The sequence below is a fragment of the Alexandromys fortis genome, unplaced genomic scaffold (assembly GCF_014885135.2).
Source record: "Alexandromys fortis isolate MF-2015 unplaced genomic scaffold, M_Fortis_MF-2015_v1.1 scaffold_70, whole genome shotgun sequence".
Taxonomy (NCBI): domain Eukaryota; kingdom Metazoa; phylum Chordata; class Mammalia; order Rodentia; family Cricetidae; genus Alexandromys; species Alexandromys fortis.
In genome coordinates this window covers 8,718,945-8,740,954 of record NW_026067955.1, presented here as the reverse complement: position 1 = coordinate 8,740,954, position 22,010 = coordinate 8,718,945, and the positions used below count along the sequence as shown (strand labels likewise).

The window sequence follows — 22,010 nt, the reverse complement described above, 5'->3', positions numbered from 1 at the left end:
GGCGGCTGATGAGAGACAGAGACGGATAAGCAAGCACGCTGTGCAGAGAGAGGGTTTGGGTATAGTTTATTCAGTGGGTTATTGAGGGGAAAGGAAAAGGGGGTAAGGAGAGAAGGGGAACAAGGAGAAGAGAGAGAGAGAGAGAGAGAGAGAGAGAGAGAGAGAGACAGAGAGAGAGACAGAGAGAGAGACAGAGAGAGAGAGACAGAGAGAGAGAAACAGAGAGAGAGAGGGGGGAAGGGAGGAGAGGAGAGGGGAAGTTACCTCTTCAGGAGAAGGAAAAGAGCTTGCAGGATGGAAGAGGAAGATCCACCTACCTCAGCAGAAGGGGAGGGGAGTGGGCGGGGCTTGTCTCTTAAAGGGACAGGACAGACCATTATACACACCAGGGCTTTCTACTCAGCTTTATGTCGGCTCTGCTCACTACACTCCATTTTTTTTCCACTTTATATTTTGGGGTTCAAGTTCAGAGGGTTGAATTATATCCATGCTTCATAGTTCATGACTTGCTAGCGTAAGTGGTACTCCCACAGTCCTTTGCTAACATAAGTGGTCCTCCCACAATCCTTTGCTCTTCCCTTATTCCTTTATGCCCTATTCCCACCTTTCCTATGCTACAGCCTTTCCCATATATTCGGTGTCTCATACATTTTTTTAATATTTATTTATTTATTATGTATACATTATTCTGTCTGTGTATGTCTGCAGGCCGAAAGAGGGCACCAGACCTCTTTACAGATGGTTGTGAGCCACCAACCATGTGGTTGCCGGGAATTGAACTCAGGAGCTTTGGAAGAGCATGCAATGCTCTTAACCACTGAGCCATCTCTCCAGCCCCTGTTGTATGTTTTATAGGCAGACCTTGAACTGCTGGGTTTACATGATACTTCTACTGCAGCCTCCTAACAGTGGGACTAATGCATGACATTGCATCTAGCCAGTGGGTTTTATGGTTGGTTGGTCAGTCTTAACAATGATTTTGTTTCTTCTTTCTGTACCTTGAAAATTTCAATTCAGTAATCATGTATCTGTGTTATGTTTTGAATCTCCACGTAGTACTTGGTACAATGATGAAACAAATAATCACTTATGTTGACTAGTTGCTTGAGAGCAGTGTTTGAAGTAGATGAATCTGACAATAGCTCACTAACTATATTGATAGAACTGAAACCTGGAATCTTTAGTAAAGGCAGTCTAATTCAAAGATGTTGAAATAGTCATTAGGTGCATTAATGAGGGCTTGACCCCCAATGCTTGTGTAGAGATGGAATAGAAGACATTATTGAGAAATTCCAGTGTCAGAGTAGACAGGCCAGTATGACTGGCTCTTACCCAAATAGTGCAGAAATCCCGTTCTTTTTCCTTATTTTCAGCCCATATTTCCACTGTGTCAAGCCCCAAATTCCCTGCTTTCTAGCTTACACGGTCATCAGTTGTTCCTGTTTAGGAGCTGGACTTCTTGTAACAGGCCAGTTAAGGGTGTGGCTCGGTGTACAGTGCTTGCTCAATAGGAATAAATCTGAATTTGGTGCCTTGCACATATACCCCCAGAAGTGGGGGAGGAGATGAGGAAGAGATGGTGGAGGTTGAGTGAAGAAAAGAGTTAATTCTTTTAATAGGAAAACTGCACAACTGAAAAATACCCAATTCCAAGTTCAGGAAGTGAGCCTTCCCCAAAAGACACCTGACACCTCCTGGCTTCTGCAAGTGGATACAGATGTGCATATACCACACAGACACACTAAAATAAGTCGCTCATGAAGGCACACACCTCTAATCTCGGTATGTAGGAGGTAGAGGCAGGTAGATCTCTATATGACCAGATCTGCATAGTGAGCTTCAAGCTAGCTAGGGCTGTGCATTGAGACTATCTCAAAAAATAAACGAATAGGAGCTAGAGAGATATCTTAGTGATTAAGAGCTCTTCCTGCTCTTGCTGTGAACCTGAGTTTTGTTCCCAGTACCTACATAGTGGTTCACAACTGTCTGTAACTCCACTTCCAGATGACCTAGTGGGCACCAGACATGTATGTAATGCACATACATATAGGCAAAAGACATAAAATCTTTAAAAATGCCTTAGAAGAAAAATGTGAGGTGTAGTTCTAGTCCCCCTGTGAAGAAGCGAGCGCCTTGGCACCCTCTGTGTATCTGACTCAGTCAAGCTGATGACGACTGCATGGAGAGACAAGAGACACAGAACTGTTGTCTGTGAGCACTGAAAAATAGGGCCCTTCAAAAACAGAGACCCATTTTTCTTGCTTTTTACTGCCCTAAAGTGTGTGCCTTTTGGAGAAAGTGGGCCCTCAAAGGGTTATTTTTTTTTTTTTGCCTTTCCTTCCTTTCCTTTATTCTCCAGCTGTCTCAACTCAACCTCGTAGGAAGACTGTTACACTTCAGCAAATGTGTTTCCTGTGACATTTCAACAAGCCTCCATTTTCTCTTTCCATGTTAGAAGTCTTCCTCTTCCCCTCTCCATTGCCAGCTCTCTTAACTTGTCTCCCTTTAGCTCATTCAGTACCACTAAGTTTGCAGAGTATGACAGAGGAAGAACTCATATTTATAAACATGTGTTCCACCCAGCTGTTTCAAAAATAGAAATAGCATCCATCTCCTGTGTCTGTTCTCTCTGTGCAGCTGTGCTCATCCACCTTTATAAATGTGTCCCATCTCTGATCTGTTGTTGTTGTTGTTCAGGATCTCCCTATATAGCCCTAGCTGTCCTGGAACTCAGAGAGCTGACTGCCTTTGCCCCTGCAGGGACTAAAGGTGTGCACCATCACCTCAGGCACTATTCTTGTTTAAACTATGCAGAGCAGTTTATCACTAACACTCTGCTAATACAAAAAAAAAAAAAAAAAAAAAAAAAAAAAAAAAAGCTCAATTACTTTCTTAGAAAGTAGTCTATTTCCTTAAGAAGCCAGGTCTTGGAAGAGGGTAGGAATCCTTCCCTTTGGACACCTGCTTGCATAGTTACATGTCATTGATCGTAAGTGAAAGGAGATATAAAAGGGTAGTCTAAGAATAGTGTGAGAATAAGAATCCATAAGAGACAGCCTCGAATCCGAAAGATCTGACTTCTGCTAATCTTTCAATAAATTATTTACCCTTTCTGGCCAGGCAGTGGTGGTGCATGCCTTTAATTCCAGCACTCAGGAGCCAGAGACAGAACTGTCTCTGTTACTTCCAGGACAACCTGGTCTACAGAGTTCCAGGACAGCCAGGGCTACACAAAGAAACACTGTTTTGGGAAAAAGGAATTATTTACCCTTTCTGGACTTGGACTTCTGATTTCATTTCTGTTGTTGTTTTATTGTAGGCAGTGTTTCCTCTAATGGAGAATGACCTTGACCTTATTTATTACATTTTTATTTATTGTGTACACATCCCTGCCTCAGCTCACACTTGGAAGTCAGAGCACGGTTTGAACTAGTTGGTTTTTCTTCTTCCACCATGTGAGTCTCAGGTTTGACAGCAAGTGCCTTTACTCAGCAGCCAAAACTACTACTATGACTTTTGGGGCTGGGAATAGTCCTGACTGTCCTAGAACTCACAGAGCTCCTCCTGTTTCTATCTCTCAAGTGCTGAGATTAAAGGTATGCACTACCACACCCAGCTTTCTCTTCTATTTATTTATTTATTTATTTATTTATTTATTTATTTATTTATTTATTTATTTATTATGCAATGTTGTATCTGTGTGTATGCCTGCTGGCCAGAAGAGGGCACCATACTTCATTACATGTGGTTGCTGGGAATTGAACTCAGGACCTTTGGAAGAGCAGGCACTGCTCTTAACCTCTGAGCCATCTCTCCAGCCCCTCTCTTCTTATTATGCAATGTTGTATCTGTGTGTATGCCTGCTGGCCAGAAGAGGGCACCATACTTCATTACATGTGGTTGCTGGGAATTGAACTCAGGACCTTTGGAAGAGCAGGCACTGCTCTTAACCTCTGAGCCATCTCTCCAGCCCCTCTCTTCTTTTTTTTTTTTATTACATTTTTATTTGTTCTAATTTCCAACACTGGATTGTAGTGACACATGCCTGTAATTTCTACACTTGGAGGTGAGGCGAGAGTATAAATTCAAGGTTATCCTTTACTTCTTGGCTATATACTAAACAAGTATGAGTTTAAGACCTTGTCTCAAAAACAAAACTATTAATAAACATAACAATGCAAAAGTAAATAATTCCTACATATCATTAACTGCCATCAGTAAATGACCTGTTAAGGAAATAACTCTTACTCCAGGATATTGAAAGTTACAATTAAGAAAGAGAATAGTGGGGCTCAACTGTTAAGAGCACTGGCTGCTCTTGCAGAGGACCTGCTCCTTAGTGTTACATCACACATGCCATGTCGTACTGAGGGATAACTAAATGAGTAAGTTCTCTCTGAAGCAATTTGGCAGTATTTTTCCAAGCTCCCAATAAACATGCCCTGTGATTAGCAATTTTACTTCCCTTACAGACATACCTATGTTAAACAAAGCTGAATCATTTATTCAAGGATATCCTTTGTTCTTTGTTTGTAATAACAGAAGAATGGAACAACCTAATTGTCTGCTCAAATGCAGCCACTGGGGGGAAATACTGTAATTTCAGGACTCAGATGGCAGAGGTAAGAAGATAGGGAATTCATGGTTAGCGTGGGTGGGTTTTATCCTTAGAACCTAGTACAGAATTAACTCCTTTGACTTATTCTGTGACTTCCAAATGCACACTCTAGCACATGCAAACACACACAAATAAACAAATGGTTTAAAATGAAGTATCCTTCCTATCATTGTTCATTAGCCTTCAAGTTCCCTACTTAGAAATATTCAAGGACAGTCCTGCAAGATTTTTCAGTGGGTAAAGATGCCTGCAACCAAGCCTGGTGACCTGTGCTCAATCCACAGGACCTACATGATAGAATGAGAGAACTGATTGCTGCAAATTGTCCTCAGTCCTCTCCATGTACTCCATGTGCACCCTTATCTCTCCAAATATATACTATATATACAAATAGATAATATATAATGAAAAATATATATGCTGCCTTAAATGATACTACTATATCACACTGTTTCCCATACTACTGTCTCTCATGTATATAATCTTTTCAGATCAGCACATGGAGAATCACTTTCTCTCTCTTTGATCATTCTCCCTTCAGAAGAACTAGGAATTATATCCAGGGCTGTGTTCGTACCAGGGAAGCGCTGTCCCATTGAGCTACATGCCTAGCTCATTGTGCACACGTGCTTGCTTCTGTCTGTCTGTCTGTCTGTCTATCTATCTATCTATCTATCTATCTATCTATCTATCTCTGGTTTTGGTTTTCAAGACAATTTCTCTGTGTTGCCCAGGCTGTCCTGGAACTCACTCTGTAGACCAGATTGGTCTTGAACTCCCCTGATCATCCTGTCTCCACCCCACAAATGTCAGTACCATGGTGTGTACTACCATGCCCAGATTTCAGTGTTTTTCAGATTTTTAACTCTTTTTGAATTTAGGAATATTGTCGTGTCACATATCCAAAAGCTTTTTTTTCCCCTTTTGTGTGTGTGGGGGGGAGGGAACAGTGTGTCCTGTATCCTCAGCTGGCCTTGAGCTAGCTGTATAATTGAGGATTACTTTGAATTTACATTGCTCCTAATTCCACCTTTCAGGTGCTTTGGTTACAGGTTTCTGCCACAATACTCAACTTTATATAGTCCTAGAGATTGAGCTAGGGTTTTATGTGTGCTAGACAAGCACTCTGCCAAGTGAACCACATCCCCATCCTTCAGTTCTTCTTTTAATAAAATGAACGTGTCTAAATAATTACTTTAACATCACTTAAGAGTGAGGCTGGAGAGAAAACTCAGTGATTAAGAGAAAAAAACATACATATTGTTCTTCTACAGGACTAAGTTCAGTTCCCAACACCCATAGTTTCATCAGGCATCTGCAGTCACATGTACAGACACACTCATAGAAACATAATTTAAAATAATAAAAAATATCCTTTTTTTTAGAGTAAAATGTACCAAACAACCTAAGCTGTACACCCCCCCAAAGGTCTAAATTATGGTTTAGTCATGCACTGAAATACTTGAATTCAGTTAAAGTAATAAATGTATTAAGTCAGGCATGGTAGCACATACATATAAACCCAACGCTCAGTAAGTAGGGGCAGAAGGATCAGGAGTTCAAAGCTATCCTTGGCTAGATAGTTTGAGTCTAATTCTGACTATATAGCAAGATACTGTCTTAACAAAAACTGGGGAGAACTGACAGTGAAACTTAGTCAGTAGAATGTTTGTCCAATATGAATAAAACCTGAGTTCAGTCCTGAGCACTACATAAATCTGGGTCTGTAGGAGCCTTCTTGTAATCCCAACACTCAGAAGTACTGGAAGGAGACTCGAGCTCAAGGTCGCCCTCAGTTATATAGCAAATTTAAGGATATCCTAAGACCCATAATACTATTTCAAAAAAATAAAAAATGTCTTGAGCCAGGCGGTGGGTGGTGGCGCACTCCTTTAATCCTAGCACTCGGGAGGCAGAGGCAGGTGGATCTCTATGAGTTTGAGGCCAGCCTGGTCTACAAGAGCTAGTTCCAGGGCAGGCTCCAAAGCTACAGAGAAACCCTATCTTGAAAAACCAAAAAAAAAAAAAAAGTCTTGGAGCTGGAGAAATGGCTCAGTGGTTAAGAGCACTGCCTGTTCTTCCAAAGGTCCTGAGTTCAATTCCCAGCAACCATATGGTGGCTCACAACCATCCGTAAGGAGATCTGGTGCCCTCTTCTGGCCTATAGGCACACATGCAGACAGAATACTGACAATACTGTATACATAATAAATAAATAAACAAACAAACAAATAAATAAATAAATAAATCTAAAAAAAAAGTCTTAATCAGGCTACAAAATCTTTGAACTATTGACCATCTGTAGGCAATTCCCATGGAACTATTTTAGTCCAGTCATGTGCCCATTGGTACCAAAGCACCACTAAACTTTCATAGGAAAACTCAGAGAACTGTTCAGATGAAGAAGTCTTTGCAGTGGCCAGCAAATTTGTCTCATCCATACTATCTTCTTTTTTTCAGGGATGTTGGTGGTAAATGTGACATGGAGGAACAAGACATACGTTGGTACACTTCTTGACTGCACAAGGCATGATTGGGCACCCCCAAGGTGAGCACATACAGATATCTAGTTTATATTAGTCTGATCCTCATATTATTAATGTATCGTTACATCTTCATCTTACTAGAGTTGGCCCAATTGGCCTTAAACTCAAGCCTCCTGAGCAACCACACAGAGTATATCCATTTTACCTGTCCCCCTCCCCCACTTCATTCTGTAACCCAGGCTTTCTTGGAACTCACTCTGTAGGCCAGACTGCCTCAAATCTGAGGTGAGCATCTTACCTCATCCTTCTAGGTGCTAGGATTACAGGTATTTGTCTGAGTCGCTTTACCTGGCCTTATTTTCTTTCTTTTTTTTTTTAAAAAAAAAAAGATTTTATTTATAATGTATACAGTGTTCTGCCTGCATGCTAGAAGAGGGAAACAGATCTCACAGATGGTTGTGAGCCATCACGTGGCAGCTGGGACTTGAACGCAGGACATCTGGAAGAGCAATCAGTGCTCTTAACCGCTGAGCCATCTCTCCAGCCTGCCTGGCCTTATTTTCAAGTTGCAGTTTGATTTTTAAATTAAAATTTCAAGCCAGCCATGGTGCTATGTATCTGTAATCCCAGCCCTTGGTGGATACAGAAGGTCAGGATTTCAAAGCCAGTTTCAGCTATGTAGGGAGTTTGAGGTTAATTTAGGCTACATGCCTTATCTCCAAAATGTATGTGATAAGATTAACATTTTGCGGTTGAGATACTGCCTGAGACTTAGAGATTCACTCTCGACAGCATCACAAATAAAAATACAATAAAACCCATTAATATTTCAATACCTTTTTATACTTTATTCCTAATGTTATTACCCAGTGTACTAGGCTTGAGAAGCCTAAAACATGGTGGAATGGCCCAGAACTGTTATGCAAATGGCACCTAGGAGGCCACCACTCAATATAGTTCCCATACACGTTCCTAAAAGTAACCATAGTCATTAAAATGGAAGCTGGACAGGAGAATTGGTACAAGTTGGGGACCAACTTTGACTACTTAGTGAGTTCCGTACCAGGGCTTGGAAAAAAAACAAAGCTGAGTGTAGTGGCTCTTGCTAGGAGGCCCTGCCTCACGGAAACAAAAACAAATACGTTTCCCCCTTACTAATATCCTATCCTATTTGTCTTTTGCCAAGGTTCTGTGACTCTCCCACCAGTGACTTGGAAATGCGTAATGGTCGAGGAAGAGGCAAACGCATGCGTCCCAACAGTAACACGCCTGTCAATGAGACAGCCACAGCCTCTGACGGCAAAGGAACCAGCAACAACAGCAAAACCCGAGCAGGAGCCAACAGCAAAGGCCGTCGAGGCAGCCAGACCTCTTCAGAGCATCGCCCACCTGCCAGTAGCACCTCTGAGGATGTCAAGGCCAGCCCTTCCTCAGCTAATAAGCGGAAAAACAAACCTCTTTCCGATATGGAGCTGAATTCTAGCTCAGAGGACTCCAAAGGGAGCAAGCGTGTTCGCACAAATTCCATGGGCTCAGCCACCGGGCCCCTACCCGGGACCAAGGTGGAACCCAATGTCGTGGACAGAAATTGTCCCTCTCCGGTCCTGATTGACTGTCCCCACCCAAACTGCAACAAAAAGTACAAGCACATTAACGGACTCAAGTACCACCAAGCTCATGCCCACACGGATGATGACAGCAAACCAGAAGCTGATGGAGACAGTGAGTACGGAGAAGAGCCCACCCTCCATGCAGACCTTAGCGGCTGCAATGGGGCATCTGCTTCACAGAAAGGATCCTTGTCCCCTGCCCGCTCAGCTACCCCCAAAGTTCGACTTGTTGAGCCTCATAGCCCTTCACCTTCAAGCAAATTCAGCACAAAAGGCCTCTGTAAGAAAAAAATGAGTGGGGAGGGAGACACAGACCTTGGGGCCTTATCCAATGATGGCTCTGACGATGGACCCTCAGTAATGGATGAAACAAGCAACGATGCCTTTGACTCTTTGGAAAGGAAGTGTATGGAAAAAGAAAAATGTAAGAAGACCTCCAGTTTGAAACCTGAAAAGATTCCATCCAAGAGCTTAAAATCAGCCCGGCCCATTGCCCCTGCTATACCCCCACAACAGATCTACACTTTCCAGACAGCCACCTTCACCGCAGCAAGCCCAGGCTCCTCCTCGGGTTTGACCACCACAGTGGTCCAAGCAATGCCCAACAGTCCCCAACTCAAGCCCATTCAGCCCAAGCCTACTGTTATGGGAGAACCTTTCACAGTCAACCCTGCCTTGACCCCTGCCAAGGACAAGAAAAAGAAAGACAAAAAAAAGAAGGAATCATCAAAGGAACTTGAAAGTCCTCTGACCCCTGGGAAGGTGTGCCGAGCAGAAGAAGGTAAAAGCCCATTCAGAGAATCATCAGGAGATGGAATAAAAATGGAGGGGCTTCTGAATGGTTCCTCAGACTCCCACCAAAGCCGGTTAGCAAGCATCAAGGCTGAAGCTGATAAGATTTACAGTTTTACAGACAATGCTCCCAGCCCTTCAATTGGAGGCAGCAGCCGCCTAGATAGTACTACCCCAACCCAACCCCTAACTCCCCTACACGTAGTCACCCAGAATGGTGCTGAAGCCAGTTCAGTCAAAACTAATAGTCCTGCCTACTCTGATATCTCTGATGCTGGGGAGGATGGGGAGGGCAAGGTAGACAGTGTCAAGTCTAAGGACCCTGAACAGCTGGTTAAAGAAGGGGCTAAGAAAACACTTTTCCCCCCTCAGCCACAGAGCAAAGACTCACCATATTATCAAGGCTTTGAAAGTTACTATTCTCCAGGTTATGCACAGTCCAGCCCAGGGGCTCTCAACTCAAGCAGCCAGTCAGGAATAGAGGGCCAGGCTCTAAAGACAAAAAAGGATGAGGAGCCCGAGAGCATAGAAGGGAAAGTGAAGAATGATGTCTGTGAGGAAAAGAAACCTGAGCTGAGCAGTTCCAGTCAGCAGCCCTCGGTCATCCAGCAAAGACCCAACATGTACATGCAGTCCCTGTACTATAACCAATATGCCTACGTGCCTCCATATGGCTACAGCGACCAGAGCTACCACACCCACCTCCTGAGCACCAGCACAGCTTATAGACAGCAGTATGAAGAACAGCAGAAGCGCCAGAGCTTGGAGCAGCAGCAGCAGCGGGGACTGGACAAGAAGACAGAGATGGGCCTGAAAGAGCGGGACGCATCACTCAAGGAAGAGTGGAAGCAAAAGCCATCGATTCCACCAACTCTCACCAAGGCTCCCAGCCTGACAGACCTGGTGAAGTCAGGGCCAGGCAAGGCCAAGGAGCCAGGGGCTGATCCTGCCAAGTCTGTCATCATTCCCAAATTAGATGACTCATCAAAACTCCCCAGCCAGGCCCCTGAAGGCCTTAAAGGGAAGCTGGGTGAGGCCAGCCACCTAGGCAAGGAGTCCTCTGAGGCTAAGACAGGCACTGAGTGTGGCCGACAGGCAGAGGTGGATCCAATACTCTGGTACCGACAGGTAACTGTTGTATGTAAGGAAGTGGAGACACTAATAAACTTTCTGGCCCCCACAGATCAACATTGTCTTGTGTAGGGGTTCCATAGAATTGAGACTAGCAGGAGAATTGTATAATTTTAGGAATTCTGTATATTTTAATTTTTTTTTTTAGGTATTTTTCCTCCTTAAAAGGTATTTTCCCCTAAATGGGAAAGAAGGACTAATAAGACGGTTTATTTTGTCTAGAATTAGTTGAGCCTTCCCTAGCAGAGCCAGGACAAGAACCTGGGCATCTTGATTCCTGGCCCAATGTTCTACTGTATGATTCCTTTGGGATGAAAGCATATAGTATTCAGCTAATAGGTTTCTTTAAAAAGGACTTTACGCTGTCAACTATGATGCACATGTCTGTAATCTTAGTACTTGAAAGAGTAAAAGCAGATTGTCATGAGTTTATAGCCACACTGAGCTACATAGTAAGTTGAAGCCCAGCCTGCACTACATAGCAAGACCCTGTTCTCTAAATAAATAAATGAATGAATGAATGAAATTAAAAAGATTAAAACTAATGAGACTAAAGAGCTGGCTCCATGGCTAACAGTACTTGCTGTTCTTCAGAGGACCCAATTTTACTTCCTAATACCAGCATCAGATGGCTTACAATCTGTTAACTCCAGCTCCAGGGAATCTGATGCTCTCTTCTGGTCTCTGCAGGTACCCACCCACACCTGTTGCAGGCATTCACACAGGAGACTTAGAATGTCTTCCCTTTCCTCTTGGTGTCAGTTCTACTCTTCCTGATAAGAGCCATAGTGATAACTTTGCAAAACAAAAGTTCTATTCCTGGAGTCATTTGCCCCAGAAATCTTACTCACGGAAGGAGCTCTACATTTTCTCTCCCAAATCTTGTTGGATTGAGAAGGTGTTTTTGCTTTGTTTTGTAGTGACAGGGTCTCACTGTATATTCCTTGCTGGCTTAGAACTCTTTGTAAACTAGGCTGGCCTCAAACTTGCAGAGATCTATCCGCCTCTGCCTCCCCAGTGTTGGAACTAACAGTGTTTTTTAAACAAAATTGGTAGAAGCCAAGATCTCACTCTGCCTTGGGTGCTGTAATAGTCTGTTCCGGGGTTTCTGCTGGGACCTTGGGTCTGAAAAGGATCTTTTGGGTGTAACACCACTCAGCACTTACTCTCTGTGTAGCTCTGAGACTCAGCACTTATTCTGTGGTTTTTGCAGGAGACAGAGCCCCGGATGTGGACATATGTTTATCCTGCCAAATACTCAGACATCAAGTCAGAGGATGATCGGTGGAAAGAGGAGCGGGACCGAAAATTAAAGGAGGAAAGGAGTCGGAGTAAGGACTCTGTTCCCAAGGAAGATGGGAAAGAAAGCACAAGTACTGACTGCAAGCTACCCACATCTGAGGAGTCCCGCCTTGGGAGCAAGGAGCCCCGGCCAAGTGTCCATGTGCCTGTATCCTCCCCGCTCACCCAGCACCAGTCCTACATCCCTTACATGCATGGCTACTCTTACAGCCAGTCGTATGATCCCAACCACCCCAGCTATCGGGGCATGCCTGCTGTGATGATGCAGAACTACCCAGGTACAGTACCCAGTGCTGGCTGTGCTGTTCTTGGGGAAGGGAGATGAAGCAATTTTCAAATCCAGGGCTTTGTTGCTCTGACTTGGATGACAGTCCTTTTATTTTCAATGTGTACATGCTGTGAAATTGTCGCTCTAACCTTAAATGACCCTGATTACAGTCAGAAAAAAACACCTCCCTTGTTCCAGCTAAGGTTGCCTCTACTGTCAGCTTTTTTCTATTCTTAGTGGTAAAACTACTGTGCACCACAGCCAGCTTCTCTCTGCTGGAATTTCTTTCGACATGCACTCTGATTTCTGCCGTATGCAAGGCACTGTGGGGAATACTAAAGAAATAGAAGAGACCACTTCCCTCCACTTAAGAACTTCACAGCTTAATACAGCAGGAGCAATACATGTGACAAATAAGATTCCACCAGAACAACGCAGGCATTCATCTTTGAGGCTGTGCTCAGCTGTGAGATCAGAAAGCTGTCAGGGATGCAGAGAGCATTTTGAAGTCAATTGGGGGGGATGTCTAGTAGGTTCAGCTTGAGAAAAATTGAGTTCTCAGTGGGTCAAGGTTTAAATGCTTTTTAACTTGTTAGGAAAAAATGCTCGTATTCAACTCTGCTCACTAATTTCTGTTGCCTGGAAAGCTAGGTAGGATTCCTCCAGGACAGACGAGAACTTCAGATTTTGTTGTTATTGTTTTGTTTGTAGAGTGTTTTAAAGTTGGGGAGGGGAGTTGTTTTTATTTTCCTAAGATGGAATTTCAGTCTGTAGCCCTGGCTGGTCTGGAACTCACTGTGTAAAACAACTGGCCTGCCTCTCTCCTCAGTGCTGGGATTGAAAGAGCATGTGCCATCATGCCTGGGCATGATGTAATCTTTCAGCACACGTACTCAGAGTTCACTGATCAAATCAGGGTAAATGACATTTCCCACGTTTGGAACCTTTGTCGTCTTCTCTTCTAGCACTTCATGGAATATGTAATAGGTTTTCATGAATTGTAGCCACTTGACTGTGCTGCCCTATAAGAGAGTTAATGCCCTCTGTGTTTGGACGTCTGTAATCCAACCTGCCCTGCCCTGCCCTGCCCCGCCTAGCCTGAGTTTCCGGTTATCGCTCTTTTCCATTTAGATCTGCTGAGCACTCACTCCTTATGCTCCCATCCTCCCAGAGCCTGTAGTCTTGACATTCAGCTGGCTTTATTATAAGATAAACTCTAAATTCAAGTAAGCTTTTCAAACAGATACAGATCATCTCGCCCTTGTGATACCCCTTACCATCTCTATAAAATAAAAGCGTTCCATCTGTTGAGGCTTGCTCTGATTCAAGCACTGTCTTGAATTTTTTTCTTTTTTTTCTTTCTTCTCTCTCTTTTTTTTTTTTTTTTTTGGTCTTGAATTATTTATCCACATTTTTGCTTATTCTGGTGTTTTTGTTGTTGAGACAGGGTCTTGTTATGTAGCCTGACAAACCTATAATTAACTATGTAGTGTAGGCCAGCCTCTAACTTTCCTCCTCTTCTTGCCTCTACTCCCAAGTACTGAAATTACAAGCTTGTGCCACCACCCCCAGCTTTTGTATATTCTTATGCAAATGCATGTGTTTAAAGGTCAGAGGTCAATGTCACTTTCTTCAACTGCTCTCAAACTTAGTTTTTGAAACAAGGACCTCTCATTGAACCTGGAAGTCCCTGATTATGGTAGACTGGCTTGCCAGTGAGCCCCAGGGATTCTCCTTTGTACCCTCACAGGGTTAGAGTTAAGGGTACATGTGCCTGGCTTTTTATGTAGGTCCTAGTGATCCAAAGTCTGGTCCTCAAACTGAAGTATTGGAAGCACTTCAGACTGACTGAACTGTCTCCCCTAACCCCAGTTGTTTTATTTTTGTTTGTTTTGATGTATATTTCACGTGTGTCCCTTAATCTGTGAAGGTCAGGGAACAGCTTACCAAAGGCAGTTCTTTCCTTCTACTGCCTTGGTGTCAAGGACCAAACTTAGGTTGTCAGCTTTGGTAGCAGGTGCCTTTACCTACTGAGCCCTCTGTGGTCTTGTTTTGTTTTTTAAAGATTTCTTTAAAATTTTTGTGTATGAATGTTTGCCTGCCACATGCATGCCTGATAGTCAAGAAGGCCAGAAAAGCTGCTATGTCCCCTGGAACAAGGGCTACAAACAGCTGTGAGCTGCCATGTGGGTGCTAGAAATGAAACCTGTGTCTTTTGCAATAACAGAAAATATTCTTAATGACTGATCCATCTCTCCAGCCCCCCTTTGTTTTTTAAGACAGAGTCTGGCCACGTAACCCAGACTGATCTTGAACTCACCCTCCTGCCTTAGCCTTTTCAGTGCTAGAAGTTTCACATTGCTTATTTGTGAAAGGACTTTGCTGTGTACTCTGAACTAGAATTTACTGTGTAGTGCAGGCTAGCTGCCTTAAAACAATCCTCTTACCTTTGCCTCCTAAGTACTGGGAGTAGAGTACTTGGCTCATATTACCTTTTTGTATTGGTTTCTTTTATTTTCTTTATTTTTTCAGGGAAGAGTGCAAATGTGTGTGTGTATGTGTGATAGTGCGGATGTGTGTGTGTATGTGCAATACGTGCATGTAAGCAGTGTCGGCAGATGCAGAAGATGAGTTACAGACAGCCACCTGGTGTGGGTGCCGGGATCTGAACCCAGGCCCTCTGTCAGAATGAATGTTCTTAACCACTGAGCCACCTCTCCAGCACCACCACTACTACCACCACCCCTTTTTGTTTTGTTTTGTTTTGTTTTGTGTTTTTCAAGACAGGGTCAGTCTTTGTTTTCAAGACAGGGTCAGTCTTTGTAGCATTGACTATCTTGGAACTCACTCTATAGACCAGTCTGGTATTGAACTCACAGAGGTCTGTCTGCCTCTGATCTAGAGTGCTGAATTAAAGCCATGCATCACCACACCTGGCCTAAAGAAAAAGGAGGTCTGAGTTCAAAGCCAGCCCGGTCTGCAAGAGCTAGTTACAGGGCAGGCTCCAGAGAAAGCTTCTCTCGGAAAATAAAAATAAAAAAGAAGGAGGGGGGCTGGAGAGATGGCTCAGAGGTTAAGAGCATTGCCTGCTCTTCCAAAGGTCCTGAGTTCAATTCCCAGCAACCACATGGTGGCTCACAACCATCTGTAATGGGGGTCTGGTGCCCTCTTCTGGCCTGCAGGCATACACACAGAATATTGTATACATAATAAATAAATATTTAAAAAAAGAAGAAGAAGCACTATGTAACCCTGACTGGCTTGGAACTTTATATAGACCAGACTAGCTTCATCACATAGATCTGCCCTCTGCCCTCATGTGTGATGGATCAAACTTAGCTCATCAGGCCTGGCTGCAAGTGTTTTTACCCACTGAGCCATCACAGTGCCCCTTGTTTTGTTTTTTGAGGGGGACAGGATCTTATGTCGTCTAGGCTGGCATTTAACTCACAGTTAACTCTGCCCCAACCACCACACTATTGGGATTACAGATGTGTGCTGATATATTCATTTTGATGATAAAGAAACTGACACTCAAAAAGACTGTCACTTTATTCAAGGTTATCCAGCCCGAGGCTGTCTGACTTTAAATCCTTTGATCTTTCCACTTTATCATATGACTCTGAGATTATGTCAGCAGCCCTAGGAGATCTGAGAAGTCAGCTATGGGTAACTGAGTACCGTATTCTTTATCCTTTTGCCTGTTCTTCCTATAGAGCTTGTAAATGAAGGAAGAAGCAAGCGTGTCATCCAGAGATGCTATGGTAGAAGGTGTCTCAGATGATGCCTAGGAGAGTGACGCCACCTGACCACACTTACCAGAGCAGTTTCTTCTGCCATCCTCATTTCTTTGACTGCTTGATTTCTCCTTCCCCAGGTTCCTATTTGCCTTCCAGCTACTCTTTCTCCCCCTATGGCAGCAAGGTCTCAGGTGGCGAGGATGCTGACAAGGCACGTGCCAGCCCCAACGTGAGCTGTAAAGCCAGCTCAGAGTCCAAAGCCCTGGACATCTTGCAACAACATGCCAGTCACTACAAAAGCAAGTCTCCCACGGTAAGTGAGGCATGCAGCCCAGGTCCTTGTCCAAAGAGCAAGAAGTCAAGATCCACAGCATGGGAGAAGTGGGCAGGTTCAGGTTCTAACCAAGGTGCGGCTTGGCTGTCTTGACATTGGCCCCATGGGAGCACCCCCTTTGTTTGTTACCCTGCGTTTTTAAGAGTCATAATGTAGGGCCCTGGTTAGATCACTAGTGTGTATATATCTCATTATAGTACCTTTATGTGTCTCCTTTCCTTTCCAGATAAGTGATAAAAATTCTCAGGAGAGAGATCGGGGAGGCTGTGGGGTAGTTGGGGGTGGTGGCAGCTGTAGCAGTGTTGGGGGAACAGGAGGTGGTGACAGGAGTGTCGACCGGCCCCGCACTTCCCCTTCCCAGCGCCTGATGTCCACACACCACCACCACCATCACTTGGGCTACTCCTTGCTCCCAGCACAGTACAACCTACCCTATGCTGCAGGTAAGGCTCTTGTCCTCATCACCTCTAGTTTTGTTTCCATTTCAGTAGTAGTCCCTTAGCAAGGCCCCTTCCCTCCAAAAGTCGTTTTTTTTCTCCCTTCAAACTTAACATTTTGAGATGATTCCTACCACTTGGGAGGAGCAGGAGCATAAAAATAAATTCAAGGAGGCTGAGAAGGTGACTTAGTAAAAGCACTTGCCTTTCAAGTGTGGGGACCTGAAGTCAGTCTTCATAACCCATGTAAAAAAAAAAAAAAACAAATGCGGTGGTGTGTGCTTGTAACTACAATGCTGAGAGGTGGGAGGAAAACCAGGCAGATCCCTGGAGCTTGCTGTCCCGCTAATGTAGCTACTTGGCAATGTTCCAGGCCAGTGAAAGACCTTGTGTCAGACGGTGGATGGCACATGAGGAGTGATACCCAAGGTTGTCCTATGACCTCCATACACTCACATGTTCAACACACATCTCCCCCCCCCCCCCCCCCCCCCCCCCCCCCCCCCCCCCCCCCCCCCCGCTTCTCTCTCAATCCTATCTTAAACATAAGAAGAACGTCCACTTTGGTCCACTTTGTCCTGAGTTCTGGAGTCCCTGCATTAGGTTCATGTTTATTTCCTCTCTGGGAGCTTGGATCTTTCATTTTCAGCAAAGTAAGGAACTGGTATTTCCACCCCTGAAGAGAAACAAGCAGTAGAAAAGCAAACTGTACCCTCACTCACTGCCTCACCCACTAGATCTGGCCAAGTTTCAGGTTCAAAATTCAATGGTGCTAGAGGAACCTAAGGCAAAATTCTTCCCTATATCCAGCCAGCTGATGAAGTGTGAAGGGCGATTTCCTGAGTGCTACATTAAGTATGTTCTCTGCTTGCCCAGGGCTTTCTTCTACAGCCATTGTTGCCAGCCAGCAAGGCTCAACTCCCTCACTCTACCCGCCCCCCAGGAGGTGAGAATGGTAAGTAGCTTTTGTTAATTTGGGGTAACAGATAAATAGGGTATAGCTATCTGGATCACAGAATCCCTGTAGTTCCCAGCTGTGGGGTAATTGTGTGAGGTTGGTAGTCTGGTAAAGGGGGCCTGTTGGCCAAACCTGTTGCACTGAGGGCCTCTGGAGGTACCAGCATTAGCTGGCTTTTCCTGCAGTTCTTTTTTCTTGGGTTTTTTGTTTGTTTGTTTTGGGTTTTTTTTTTTTTTTTGCTTTATTTATTTATTGTTGAGGGTGGTGCATATGTGCAGAGGTCAAAGAACTTATAGGGAGTTCTTTCCTCTAACTAGATGGATGATGGAATTCAACTGTGTCTTGGCAGCAAGCACTTTACTCACCAAACTGGCTCACCAGCCTCAGCCCATTTTCTTAGAGTGCCATCTTGTGGGTGTGATACCAGCAGGCCACAGTGACCTGTCATGTTTCCTTTGCAGAACACCAAGTGCCCAGATGAAGTCAGCTTCGTGGGCCAAACTGGCTCATTAGAGGTGGTGCTGGAGGTGCCATTTTACCATCAGTTACACGGTGTTGATCATCCTGTTTGCCATTCCTACCGTGACTGAAGGCCTCACCTCCCCAACCCTTCCTCTTCCTCAGGAGCTGAAGAACTGGTACTTTGCAAAAATATTTATTCTCTCAGCCACAGCTATGACTGTTGTGGCATCTGTGGAGATGAAGGCATAGGAGCAACAGAGGGAACACAGCCTCATCCCAGAGAAGTTACTGCTCTGTTAACCTAGCCCCTAGTCTACTGCCAGAGCAGTACCTTAAAGCATACCTGGGAGGGACCCCAAGCATGGGGTAAGGTCTGAAGACAGCACAGCAGCCATACCCCTTCTCACTGTCATTACCACCGTCAACAAGATTCCACATCTCCTCAGTGGTTTGGACCCTGGGAACTGGCAGCACGTGGAGAAATTAGAATCTCAGGAAGAAGTTGGGGGCTGTTTTCCCTGTAATTGTGAAGACAAGGTCTTCAAGCATGGAGACATCCCTCTAATGTGAGCACAGATAAACGCTCAGAGCCTAACCTGTAAAGGAAGAGTAAGGCATTGCCCCACCAGAGCCTTGTGCTCCTGTTAGGAAGAAGGTAGTGGTTCTAGCACCAGCACAGGGTTCCCTGGGGATACTGGGAGGAGCTGGAGCATAAATGGAGTCTGTGAAATTGAACCTGCTTCCTCACCAAAATTCCTGCTGCTTTTCATCTCTCAACTCCTTGCCCTTTCTCTTTCTTTTTAACCCCTTGGTGCCTTTCCCAGGGGGGAAATCCCCATACTGACCTCACCTCTTCTACTGCTTGGCTCTTACAACTCAGGCAGAATAGACTTCCTCCCAGCACAGGTAACCTTGGAGTCTGCCACATCACTTTAGGGCACGAACTGTAGGCAGGCTGTAAGAAGACTCAGCAGTTCTTGGAGACATTCAGTCATCTGTCTTTCTCATTTAGGGTCACAATTGTATACAGCCCAGTTCCTCTGTCTACAAGTACACGATTGTGTAGTTCCCTCTGTTAACTCCATATGTGCCAGTATGAGGCATGTGTTTGTAACACATGTTTTTGTTTTAGGGGCCACTGGCCAAGGGCAGTGATTTGCTCCTTAGACCCTGAAATAGCTTATTGAAGCATTATACACTCAAGCCAGAGTGGACTCAATGGATGAGGCTTTTTGGTGCAGACATTTCTCTGTTCTCCTGAGCTACAAAGTTGTGTGCTGGGAAAGTGATAACAGCTTTATTGGAGTCACTTCTTCCCAAGATGTAGGATGGTTTTTAGCTCTCTGCTATTGCAGAGTATCATCCCCTTGTACTCTCCCCTTCTGTCTTTACCCTCTGGACTGCAAGAGAGAGAGAAATCCACAGATACCAGCCTAGGCTAACAGAGCTTGTGACAAGAATGACAGTTTGAAAGCAGGAAGGTAGATGGCTCTGACTTCTTTGGGAGAGTGAGGTGGTGGGAGACAGTAAGCACAAAGCCCAGGAGTAGGTGGTTCCCAAGGACCCATGAGCCCTCCCTGTACAGAGACAAGCTTAGGGTTGTTAGTACCTCTGACCTACAAACCTTTCCTGTGTACAGGTCTTTATTTTTGTTTAAGTTGGGTTCTGGGCATTTGAAAAATCCTTTTGTTTTAGACCTGTTGAGAGGACCCCAAGCAGCCCCTTCCCTTGCCATCACTGTTCCCTGTGCCACATGTTGTGGCATCCTACCTAACCCATTACCCTTACTAAGAAGGTGACTGACTTTCAGCCTGATTATGCCTCCTCCAGAACTCCAGGAAGTAGAGCCAGGTGCCCATCTGGTCCTGTTTGTTTTTTAAATATTGTTGTGTGTTTTGTGTATCTGTGGCACTGGCCTGCGATGTTCTTTGTACATATTGTAAAGAAACCATTGGAGCAGTTTTCTTTTTCACTGGGTAGGCATGGTCCACATTCCTACCTTTTCCACTTCATTTTATAACAGAGGAGGTACGTCTGTATTTGCAAGACAGCCTTACATTCTGCAGAAGGGAACAGCTTGCTTGCTCACACTCTTTCTCTCTCTCTTCCCTTCCCCCCTTAAAAAGTCAGCTCTTTGATCCCTCTACCCAAGTGCCCCTTAAAGACCAGGCACTGCCCTGAAATGAGATTAGCAGTAGAAAAATGGCACTGTCTGATCCTCCTGGTCTCTAGTCTGAGTCCAGTCTTCTCCCTCCCACCCCAAAATAGTATCACATAGCTGCAGCTGTGGAGATCTGACTATTGTTGAGAGATTGGGTGTCCACCTCACACTCCACAGGGGGAACTACCTGTGACACCCAGTCAGAGAGACAAGATCTCGTCCACACTGCCAAGCCTCTCACTGAGCCACCCTTGCCTGTGCTCTTGGTATTAAATAATCTCTGATACTCATGTGGATAAGCTACGAGAAGTAGAGGCCTCACCCCAAAGAGGGCAGCCACAGTTGGACCGGTGCTGTCTAGGATTCATGTCTGCTTCCTCCTCATTTATGGTGTGCCAGTTCCCTTCAGCTCTTCCCTATAGTGTACATGTGGTCTCCGCTTAGCCTACTCTCTCCACACGCCTCAAGGTCAAAGAAACACATACAGAGGGGTAAGAGGGTACCCTCTGAAATGATCATTTTATGCATCTCCAGGCTCCAAGATGGGGGGGGGGCTTAGTTTAAGGGAACTGGGAGTTCAAACTGCAGAAGGGCTAGAGAATTGGATATAGGTTTGAGGCCTCCTCGTCACTTACTACCACATATACACTATCACTATCCCATTGTGTACTGATGCCCCCCCACCCAAGATTCAGCTGGGCAGCTAGCTGGCCCCTAATTCTGGGCCTTTGTCATTTATTACTAGGGCATCCTAGAAAACTTTGCAGTGATTCCCTACCATGGCCCTCCCAGGCCTTGTCCCCAGCCCCTCCTGCCCCAGCCCACCCGCTTGCCTTGGTGCTCAGCCCTCCCACTGGGAGCAGGTTGGGGCAAGCTGGAGGCCCGGGCTGGAGGGGCAGTGTTGCTGTTCATAGCTTTTGTTCCATTGGCGTTGCTCTGTTGGATTTAATTTCAGTCTTCCTATTCCTCCCTTCTGTAAAGTGTACATTACCAAGTTCCTTGTTTTTTATATATATATATAAATATATATATATACAAACTGTACTCTTTTTGCCTTTGTACATTCAGGCAAGAAGAGAAAATAAATCTTTTTAAGAGACAATCACAAATCTGTGAGGGCTGCTGGTTATTTCTCCTGGAGTTTACTGCTGAGCTGCTGCCTCCTCCCCTAGCTATCCTGTTCCCTCAGCTTCCCTCTCTCTAGCCCTGCTCCATGTGCACCCTCAGCTTTACCTTCCCTGGCTGACAGCAAGCTGTTGAGTCCAGTGTGCAGACTACCTTCCCCTGGAGCCTTTCCCTGCCCAGCATTTTTTTCTGCCTCGGCCACTGGCTGATCCTGTATGCTGGCCTCTTTTTACCCTTGGATCCCATTCACCAAAGTGGCTTTGGACCCTTGGGTACTCTGGGACCTGCCTCTCAGAGACCCTGGCTTTGGACATTCATTCATCTATGAAACTATGCAGCTGGGAACTCTCTGCCTGAGATTTTGCACTACTTAAACCTGCCTGGGAGTTAGAATGGAAGGCTTTTAGGAACAAATGGGAAAATCACCCCCAGCACTCCACCCCTCAAACCCCCCACCCATCCTAGCCTCTGAAGTCTGCTGGTCCGGGAATTACTCCTGGACTCCTGTGCTTTACCCTATGAGATCAAGGGCTAAGGATTTATTGATAAGAGCTTTTGATGAGACTCTCAGAGTGGTATCTTCTCA

General features: G+C 44.9%; 1 protein-coding gene across 4 annotated transcripts in view; it reads left to right on the top strand.

Annotated features, from left to right (window-relative positions):
• The window catches only part of Znf609 (zinc finger protein 609), a 151,637-nt gene extending 130,229 nt beyond the window's left edge, over positions 1-21,408 (top strand). For 2 of the 4 annotated variants that reach the window (XM_050152027.1, XM_050152030.1), the window contains 7 exons: positions 7,079-7,166; positions 8,291-10,634; positions 11,851-12,217; positions 16,085-16,260; positions 16,508-16,724; positions 17,595-17,673; positions 18,138-21,408. In XM_050152027.1, coding sequence (XP_050007984.1) covers positions 7,079-7,166; positions 8,291-10,634; positions 11,851-12,217; positions 16,085-16,260; positions 16,508-16,724; positions 17,595-17,668 — 3,266 coding nt within the window. In that variant the 3' untranslated portion in view covers positions 17,669-17,673; positions 18,138-21,408. The remainder of the gene's footprint in view (positions 1-7,078; positions 7,167-8,290; positions 10,635-11,850; positions 12,218-16,084; positions 16,261-16,507; positions 16,725-17,594; positions 17,674-18,137) is intronic. The other 2 variants (XM_050152028.1, XM_050152029.1) reach the window with 2 other exon arrangements.
• The last annotated feature ends 602 nt before the right edge of the window (positions 21,409-22,010 follow it).